The sequence below is a fragment of the Priapulus caudatus genome, unplaced genomic scaffold, assembly GCF_000485595.1.
Source record: "Priapulus caudatus unplaced genomic scaffold, Priapulus_caudatus-5.0.1 Scaffold2028, whole genome shotgun sequence".
NCBI classification, from domain to species: Eukaryota; Metazoa; Priapulida; class Priapulimorpha; order Priapulimorphida; family Priapulidae; genus Priapulus; species Priapulus caudatus.
In genome coordinates, this window is record NW_014579089.1 from 5,566 (window position 1) to 16,615 (window position 11,050).

At 40.4% G+C, this 11,050-nt stretch overlaps 1 protein-coding gene across 3 annotated transcripts; it reads left to right on the forward strand.

Moving 5' to 3' along the window:
* Nucleotides 1-1,444: 1,444 nt before the first annotated feature.
* On the forward strand, nt 1,445-7,961 carry LOC106818106 (tyrosine-protein phosphatase non-receptor type 2-like; the record flags this gene model as incomplete). 3 transcript variants are annotated; one of them, XM_014822823.1, is given in 9 exon segments in its annotated part: nt 1,445-1,535; nt 2,297-2,397; nt 2,818-2,916; nt 3,152-3,301; nt 3,539-3,748; nt 5,335-5,523; nt 6,758-6,836; nt 7,157-7,337; nt 7,625-7,961. In XM_014822823.1, coding segments are annotated over 9 exon segments (1,140 nt in total), but the record flags the coding sequence as incomplete, so codon positions are not given.
* Between the last annotated feature and the right edge of the window lie 3,089 nt (nt 7,962-11,050).

Sequence of the window (11,050 nt, forward strand, 5' to 3'; positions counted from 1 at the left end):
CGAGAGAGAGAGAGAGAGAGAGAGAGAGAGAGAGAAGGGAGTGCGAGAGCGAGAGAGAGAGAGAGAGGTGGGAGGGAGAGAGAGAGAGAGACGAGAGAGAGAGCAACCGAGAGAGAGAGAGCAGATAGAGAGAGAGAGAGAGAGGAGAAGCAAGACGAGAGAGAGAGATAAAGAGAGAGAGAAGGAGAGAGAGAGCAGAGAGAGAGAGAGAGATAGAGAGAAGAGAGAAAGAGAAGATAGATAGAGCAAATGAAAGAGAAGATAGATAGAGAGAAGAGAGAGATTGAGAGATGAGAGAGAGAGAGAGAGAGATGACGAGAGAGCGAGAGAGAGAAGAGCGACGAGAATCCCAGAAGAGAGAGAGGAGAGAGAGCGAGAGAGGAGAGAGAGCGCAGAGAGATGAAGAGAAGAGAGAGCGACACAGAGAGAGAGAGAGAGAGCAGATTGACATGACATCCCAATTTTCGTTTTGGATTTCACTCTAGACTGAGGATTGGTCATGATTCCATCATCACACCCCAAGAGGCATGATGGAGAGCCCTCAAGGAGCTTTCCATCATCCCTTTTAAAGGTGTGATTTTTAGTGGAGCTCTCCATCATGGTTCTTAAGGGTGTGATTTTTTAGTGGAGCTCTCCATCATGCCTCTTAAGGGTGTGATTTTTTAGTGGAGCTCTCCATCATGCCTCTTAAGGGTGTGATTATGGAGCGTGAAAAGACCCCCTATGGTGTCCTAGGGGAGTCATTAGTAGTCCTCCTGTACTTTTCAAATCTGAAAGCCTGGGGGTAGAAATTAACTTTTGAACACGGGAGTCCAACGGACTCCCTACCCTCAAAAAGAGGGAGTCCGCAATCTGAGGTTCAAAATTAAAGATAACGCATGTGCTTATTTGTAAGATTTATGCGGTTGCACGTCTGCCAAATTTTCTTTGGACATTAGCTGAAAAAGTATGGTAATTCCACAAGGCTAGTTAGTATGGCAGAATTTTCAGGGAGTCACACGGACTCCTGCATATGTCAAATCTGGGAGTCCAACAGTATATCAGGGAGTATTTGACTCCGGACTCTCGTTCATTTCGCACCCTGACTACATGAAGAAGTTGGTCTGCCTCTTACTGTATAGTGTAAGTCCTAGTCCTAGACTAGATCAAAATATGCACACATACTACTATAACTTTGAAATTTATTAGGTTTTTATCTGCTGCTGTTGCTAGGAGGCAGCGATGAGAAGTACCAAGGTTATGATGTATTGTGATCCTCTGTGGAGTTCACCGCTTGAACGCCGTGCTGTGCACAAACAACAAAAATATAGATACTCTATATTTTTGTGTAATTCTGGCAAAGAATACTAGGAAGATGGTGTGGATGAGCTGAATACATTTTAGGTTGTGAATTTATATGAGACTGCTATATTTGATCAGTATAGCATGCTATTTTGTTTTACAGAAAATCCAAAATCCTGTCAATGTTGGTTCAACCAATGCTGCAAGAAAGTCTGTAAATAGGGACAAGAATAGATACTGTAACATAAGCCCATGTAAGTAGGATAATGTGTATTGGGAAATCCTGATGTACTAAATCACGTTCATCCGAAGAATAAAATATGCAGTGTAAACAGTTGCATCACCTTCGATTGAACAGAAATGGATTTCATTTCCAGCAGTATGTAGCTTCTGTTAGTAACATCTTCTCATGTACCCAATGTAACTATCTTATAATAAACCACATTAAAATCATTTACATCATGTTGTAATCTTGAAAAAAAAACCATAAAGTTAGTAACATGGCCATGACTACTCCTACTACCATGATAAATTGTGTTTCACAGGATTTTCGTTTATTGTGGAGTGGATAATATATAATATTATAAGTTTTAAATTGACTAAGTCACGAATTTGTTGCAATTTTTTTACATTAAAAGTAAGTACTAATGGGACAAACTTATTGTCAAATTGTTACTCGATAAGATTGTTTTTCAACTAGTTAAAATCCAAACCTGGCCGATTTGATAAATATGATCCCGACATTATTTTCTTGCTATGGGCTATGTATGAGTCACGAGCGTATGTTTACATTGAACAATATAGTAAAATAGGAAGTATAGTGCAGCAATTTAACCATAAAAGGTAAACAGAATTACTTACATTTTGTGAAAAAGTGGAAATATTTTCTTTACTTTTACTATTTACGGTGACGTAATCACTTTAAGGAGTTGAACTTTTTTGGTTTCTTTTAATTTCCTGTATATGTGTTGCTACATTACATATTCACGGCATGTATTTATGTTTGATATTGTAGATGATCACAGTCGCATACGATTAAAAGCAGGGGATAATGATTATATCAATGCAAGCTTGGTAGAAGTGCCAATAATTGGCAGGAAATACATTCTCTCCCAGGTAAGTGATAGTAATCAGATAAAGTGATCAGGTGGATACACATGTTACGATATAACCGCATGGCACAATTTATGAGTTGTTCGAAATGTTGCTTTATTGCTACAAGGGCCCAATGACCGTCTTCAATATTGTGTCAAGCATACAGACCATACAATTAATCATGATATATTCTCCCCAAAGTGAAATAAAGTGGTTATCATTTATATTTGGCTTGAAACTGTGAATCGATTTATATTGTTAAAAACACAGTGCAACTGTTGACTCCTAGATGTGGTTGATATACTTGTGGTAATTGTGAACGACTACCTATAGTAAACTGTTAGACGATATTGATTCATACTCTTGATACATGTTATTGTAAATCATATAATTGGATTGAACAAATGACAAAAAATTTAAAGGCTATCTTTATTATTCCAGGGTCCACTAAGTAACACAGCTGGAGATTTTTGGCAAATGGTTTGGGAACAAGACTGCAAAGCTATCGTTATGCTTAACAGTGTCATTGAGAAGGGCATGGTAGGTGAGACGCTTCAAAGCTATATATACGTTTCAATACACCAGTCAAGTAGACCAACTAAATTTAGTTCAGATGAGATCTATACGTCACATATAGGTAGCAGCAGGACATCCTTCATAGGAGTGTGTCACTAGGTCACAGTACCTAACCACAGTCAACAATAAAGTGAACATCCACTTTCAGTTGCCGTATTTATTGCTGCAATCATCTATGCATGAGTTGTTACATTTTCAGCCCAAGTGTCACCAGTACTGGCCAGTTGGCACAGCGAATGGTGGCGAGGACACCGTGACCTTCGAAAAGAATGGCTTTGCTGTCGAGTTCTTGCAGGCTGCTGGGCAGGACACTTTCATAAGCAGAATGCTGCAGCTAACCAATCTCAATGTGAGACACGAATGCTTTCACTAGGTGTGGGGGGGGGGGTTTAATAAATGCGTGGGACTAATATATAAATAAAAATTCACAGTGTAACTGTTCACCTCTATATAATTGGGCATTCTCTAGGCTACAAAGAATCATTGAAATTAGTGGCATTCAAAGTAAAACGCTAACAAGTTGAGATGAAAACTTATTAAGTGGTTTATGCTATAAGGAGGATCTTGTTATTCTTTCTTTGTGCAGACTAATGAATCACGTGAGGTCAGACATTTCCAATACACTGTATGGCCAGATTTTGGAGTACCTAAATGTCCCACGACCTTCTTGGAATTTCTGGACGCAGTAAAGAAGTCTGGGGCATTGGCTCCGCATGCCGCACCACCTGTGATTCACTGCAGTGCCGGCATTGGAAGATCAGGAACTTTCTGTCTAGTCCACACCTGCATTACGATGGTAAGGTCGAAGGTACTTGATGCAAGACAAAACATAACTGAAACTACTCTAACGATGAGATAAAGTAAACTAAAAACTTCAGAATTCAACCTTTAAAAGCTGTTGATCGTTCATACAAAATAAGGAGAGGAGGTATAAACTTGATACAAGACAGTTCCACACAACGTTTTATAGCCGTCTGTGCTATTTTCTTGACATATATTGAAAGAAGTGCTATTAGTTGTTAACTAGAATTTATGCTTCTGAAATAATTTGAACCGTTTTACATGCTAGCCGTGTATATAATTTTGAGTTTACAATGAGTACTCAAGAATCCATTCATGGCAGTGTAGGATGAAAAAGTAAAATTGTGTTCTGGTTTGAGGCAAAATACGTTTTTCTGTCAATGTAGTTTCAGTAATCAAATTCGGTGGTAGTAATCTATAATGGTTATTTAACATGGTGTTTTTAATTGGACCAGTTTATGTGGTTTTTAATTTCTACATTTCTATATTAATGCCTTGTGTCTTATGCCATTGTAGTGCCACCCTACGTAAGCATTTGTAGTAGTTAGACGTGTTTGATAACTGCACCAGGAACAAATTCTAGTTGCATTGAAAAAATGTCCTTTTCCTCAGCTTAGGAATAAGATGGACAATAAGACAAGCAGTTGGTCTTATTGTTTCAAGTGAGAATTGTAGATTATTAGTACAGTAGTATATCATTGAAACTACATGAATAGGAAAATAAATATGCTAATACTAGAACATTGTTTTTAGCTCGCCTTGACATCGTCAAGATGAGCTATTGCCATGGGGTGTCGTCCGTCCGTCCGTCCGTCCGTAAACATTTGGCTATGGTCAATGATAACTCAAGAACAGTTTGACCCACATGTTTCAAATTGGCATATATTGTTACTCCTATGGGAGAGTTTGAACGTCCTTATTTTGCGAGAACGCCAGTCGACCTACTTTCGAGCCACGCCCACTTTTTTGGCAAAATGAAAATGGCATCTAAATTCATTCGATTTTTGTTAAATTATTGGTATGTGAATGTGTAAGGCTAGCCCCAAAACAGTTGTTACTCCTATGGGAGAGATGACACGTCCTATTACGTTTATTTCGTCTAACTGGTTAACAACTCTACAATCATACCTATATACGTGTAATATTGTGTTTTAGATTCTTCGTTACAGTAATTTGACTGGAATATTTTATTGTTTTTATTTGCGCGATATTTAAAAACCAAAATGGCGATCATTTAGGCGTAGCGCCATTTCCCGTCAAGATTTCAGACTTTCAGATCGGAAACATTTATTTTCGCATCGAAACTTATGCATATATATCATTATCAAGAGTATATAATGGGAGTTCTCCCATATATACTCTTTTTTGCTTTATATATCCCCCGCCCTCTTCTATCACACCCAAGGTGAGCTACAGTGTCATTGACACTTTCATTTCATTGTGCGATGTGATATTAACTGGAGTGTCATAATATAGACTATATTATGACACTCTTGATATTAGTTGGCTCTTGGTGTAATGCATGTGGATTAGTACTATATGCTATGGTTTCAATGTGCTGCTATGGTCCTATGTGGGCAGCTGGACAGAACGGGAAATATAAGAGCGACAGACGTGGAGAAACAGCTGTTAGCACTGCGACGTCAAAGGATGCGACTAATCGAAAAAGTTGGGCAGCTGCGGTTTTGTTGCCTGGTGATAGTGCTGTGGGCCAAGGGAAGCGATGCCGTATCCACCCTGCAAGACATTTCTTTAGGCTGGGGCGATGAGGTTAGAACACAGCCAGGAGCATGGTGGATACAGCATTTCCTGTGTGAATGTAGTGGTGGCGGGCCATATTCTGAAAGGAGTTACAAATGTATTCCTCCTACTCACTTTTTCCAAACTGGTATTTATTGTTTCTGGGATCCTTCTGAAACATCTATTGCACTAGAGATTTTCTGTTTATTTATTTTTCATTATATTTGTTTCTGACGCTGCGTTTCTATTTATCACTCACATGCAGATTTGGGTTGCACTCCTCTCAGAAATGTGGTGCTTTTATCTCACTTTAGTTGGATAATGTTCAATAGTCTTCACAGTGTTTGCTCACTTTCACAGACCGAGAACGCCGTTACGGCAGATGTTCTGCGGGTGCAGAAGGTGCTGCTGTCTCTCAGAAAGTACAGAATGGGACTGATTCAGACCCCTGACCAGCTGAGGTTTTCATATGTTGCGATTTTAGAGGGCTTGAAGGCACTCGTGGGAAAAGATGGCCAACGGGACCTCCAGGTGCGGAGAGGGTAGCAAGGGCAAGCATTGAGAATGTGTGCATGTATAAGTGTCCCTACTATTATCTGATATCACCTCAATGCCACTTGAAGTACAGGCTGCTAAATCCTTTATTATACCGTTAGAGCATAATTGGTCATTTTCAAGATTGTGCTTTACTTAAGAGTGCCTTGTTTATATGAGGTGGATCCAATATAGTTTGTTATAATTTTAAACTAGTAGACCTTTCCATTCTGTGTTATCATGGGTAGCATGGGGTTTAAGACATGGTTTCATGCCAGTTACTTGCATGCTCTGGTTGTATGAGATATAATTACTTGCACTGCTTGTTCACCTTACTCTAACATTTCTGTTTGCTACTATTAAACACGTTCAATTTTGAAAATTATTTGCGGTAAAAGAGGGAATGCATGCTCTTATTACTACCTTCTTATTTTAACTTAATATAGTTCAGTTAAATTTATATATCCACTGTGTACAATTACTTTACAAATAGAGAACATTTTATTGTGATGAAATGTGTTTATATATATATATATGCCAGGGTGTTAGTGTGCTGCTATAGACCTATGTGGGCAGCTGGCCACGCACACGTACATAATTGTATACAAATTTTAAACTGAAAAAGAAGAAACTATATGTCGAATAATGATAAAATAATTGCACTTTTTAGTTTGGTAAGTTTCTACACGTGATTTTGCTTTATTCTAACAAATTAATACAACTGTTGAAGGAGGAGGATGGTGATAGTGGAGTGAGCAGCATGCATACTGAGGAAGAAGTAGAGGAAATACCACAGGACTTGCACATAGGTAACATGATAAATGGTAGTCAGTCAAATGTAGATGAAGTTTCAAATTCTGAGTAAACATAGAGTGAACCATATTGCATTGTTAAAATATGATACATATCACAAACTTAAATACTGAAAGATCCAACATGAATGAAAATAATATTCATTACAGATAGCTATTTCTAGACAGCATACTGATGCATTTACACTAAGGTTCCAGTGTATCCACAAGTATATAATTATTTCATTACCTTTCACTACTTGCTGCCCCTATGCATCATACTGTTCAATATGTAACAGTTAAATTTACTATTACTAACAGTAGCTGTTTTTTGATAGGTGATGGCTGTAAATTAAGTGAGGGAGTGAGCACAAGTGGGGAGGATGGGGAGGAGGAGGAGGAGGAATTTGAAACAGAGGCGTTTGAGGAGAAGGAGGGGTCCAACAGCAGCTCGATGTCTGAAGATAAGCAAGCAACAGTAGCCCAAAAACGTGCTTCTGTCAATTCTATTGAATTTGAGTAAGGCATAATTTAATGTATATGCTTAAATTTGATGATTGGCCCAGATCTATTACTAATTATAATAGTTTAGAAAGTTCTTATTTTTCTTTAAATTATTTCTTTACACCAACCAGTTAATTACTCTGGGAAAGCCACAATATACTGATGTATGTAATAATATGAATTGACTACACCTTATATTTTGTTAGAATTTTCTAGCACACTTTGTCATGATCGCGTTACCATTTACCTTGACAACCAGAATTAGTGAAGATAAACTAATTGTAAAATGTTTTCTGTTCTAGGAGTCCTAAGCGACTGAAGAGTGAATCGGGTGACATCTAATATACACAGCTAAAAAATCATACTTGTTATGCGTACAGCAGTGATTAGACAAATGGTGATACGCAAGGCCTTTGGTCCGAATCTCGTTACTATAAAACATCTGTGATTGAAAGTCATCGTGTATCAAGCAATCACAAATAAATATGTTTGTAAAAAAACTTGTCCATTTCAAACAGCTGTGTTTTGGTAAAGGCGTTAACGTGCATTCTCTGGCATTCTGGCACTCTGGCAGTCTGACTACTGTAGTGATTGCAATGTTTGTTCAATTGTTTATTGGCTTAAGAAATATGCACAGTGTAACCTTCCCATTGTATCGAATCCTATTGTAATCATCTTGTTCTTCCTCATAATTATTAACCAGCTTCCTTCCAACACCATCATCATCTAGCTTCCCTCCAACACTATCATCATCTAGCTTCCCTCCAACACTATCATCATCTAGCTTCCCTCCAACACCATCATCATCTAGCTTCCCTCCAACACTATCATCATCTAGCTTCCCTCCAACACCATCATCATCTAGCTTCCCTCCAACACCATCATCATCTAGCTTCCCTCCAACACCATCATCATCTAGCTTCCCTCCAACACCATCATCATCTAGCTTCCCTCCAACACCATCATCATCTAGCTTCCCTCCAACACTATCATCACTCCAACACCATCATCATCTAGCTTCCCTCCAACAACATCATCATTCTACTTCCCTCCAAACACCACTCATCATTAGCTTCCCTCCAACACATATCATACATCTAGCTTCCTCCAAACACCATCATTCATCTAGCTTTCCCGTCCCACACTATCATCATCTAGCATTCCCTCCAAACACCTCATCATCTAGCTTCCCTCCAACACCATCGATCATCTCAGCTTCTCCAACACTATTCATCATCTAGTTCCCTCCAACACCATCTCATCTAGCTTCCTCCAACACCATCATCATCTAGCTTCCCCTCCAACCACCATCATCATCTACTTCCCTCCAACACATATCAATCTAGGCCTTCCCTTCCCAACACTATCATCATCTAGCTTCCCTCCAACACCATAATCATCTAAGCCTTCCCTCCAACACCTATCATCATCTAGCTTCCCTCCAAAACACTATCGATCATCTAAGCTTCCCTCCAACATATCATCATCTAGCTTCCCTCCAACACTATCGATCAATCTAGCTTCCCTCCAACACCATTACATGCATTCTAGGCTTCCCTCCAACACATGCATCAACTCTAGCTTCCCTCCAACACCTATCAATCATCTAGCTCTCCCTCCAACACATCATCCATCTAGCTTTCCTCCAAACCATCATCATCTAGCTTCCCTCGAACACCCTCATTCATCTAGCTTCCTCCAACACCATCCATCATCTAGTTCCCTCCAACAATATATATCTAGCTTCCTCCAACACTAATCATCATCTAGCTTCCCTTCCAAACTACTATCATCATCTGCTTCCCTCCAAGCACCATCATCATCTAGCTTCCCTCCAACACCTCATCAATCTAGCTTCCCTTCAACACTATCACATCTAGCTTCCTCCAACACCATCTTCATTCTAGCTACCCTCCGAACACCATTCATCATCTAGTGCTTCCTCAACACCATCATCATCTAGCTTCTCAACACTAACATCATCTAGTTTTTCCCCGTCCAACACTATCATCATCTAGCTTACCCTCCAAACACCATCATCATCTAGCTCCCGTCCAACACTCATCATCAATCTAGCTTCCCTCCAACACCAATCATCATCTAGCTTCCCTCCACACTATCATCATCTACGCTTTCCCTCCAACACTCGATCATCTAGCTTCCCTCCAACACCATCGATATCTAGCTTCCCTCCAACACCATCATCATCGTAGCTTTCCCTCCGAACCACTATCATTCATCTAGCTTCCCTCCAACACCATCCTTCATCTAGCTTCTTCGTCCAAACCATCATCATCTAGCGTCCGTCCAACACCATCATCATCTAGCTTCCCTCCAACACCATCATCGATCTAGCTTCCCTCCCAACACCATCATCATGCTTAGTCTTCCTCTGCCAACACCATCATCATCTAGCTTCCCTCCAACACCATCATCATCTAGCTTCCTCCAACACTATCATCATCTAGCTTCCCTCCACACTATCGTTCATCTAGTTCCCTCCAAACACCATCATCATCTAGCTTCCTCCAACCACGCATCAGGCTCTAGCTTCCTCAACCACTTCATCATCTAGCTTCCCTCCAACACCATCATCAATCTTGCTCCCTCCAACACCCATCATCATCTAAGCTTCCCTCCAACGACCATCATATCTAGCTTCCCTCCAAACTTATTCAATCATCTCAGCTTCCCTCCAACACTAATCATCATCTACTTCCCTCTCCAACACCATCATCATCTAGCTTCCCGTCAACACCATCATCACTCCAACACCATCATCATCTAGCTTCCCTCCACACCATCATCATCCTAGCTTCCCTCCAACAGTATCATCATCTAGCTTCCCTCCAACACCAGCATCATCTCAGCTTCCCTCAACACTATCACTCATCTAGCTTCCGCTCCAAGCACTATCATCATCTAGCCTTCCCTCCACATATCATCATCTAGCTTCCCTCCAACACCATCATCATCTGCTTCCCTCGCACCCATCATCATCTAGCTTCCCTCCCAACACCATCATATCTAGGCTTCCCTCCAACCATCTCATCCTCAGCTCCCATCCAACACGAGCATAATCTGCTTCCCTCCAACCTATCATCATCTAGCTTCCTCCAACACCTCATCACTAGCTTCTCCAACCACTATCGATACATCATACTAGCTTCCCTACCACACCAATCATCATCTAGCTTCCCTCCAACACGTATCATCATCTTAGCTTTCCCTCCAACACCTCATCATCTAGCTTCCTCCGAACACTATCCATCATCTAGCTTCCCTCCAACACCTCTCAATCTAAGCTTCCCTCCAAACACCATCATCATCTAGCCTTCCTTCCACACTATCATCATCTAAGCCTCCCGTCAACCACCCATCATCATTCTAGCTTCCCGTCGCACCACTATCATCCATCAATTAGCTTCCCTCCGAACACGATCATCATCTAGCTTCCCTCAACACTATCATTATCTAGCCTTCCCTCCAACACCATCAATCATCTAGCTTGCCCTCAACACTATCATCATCTAGCTTCCTTCCAAACACCATTCATATACTAGCTTCCCTCCAACACCATCATCAATCTAGCTTGCCTTCCAACACTATCATCATGCTGCTTCCCTCGCAACAGCCATCATCATCTAGCTTCCTCCAACACTCATCGTCTAGCCTTCGCCTCCAACACCATCAATCGATCTAGCTTCCCGTCCAACCACCATCATCAT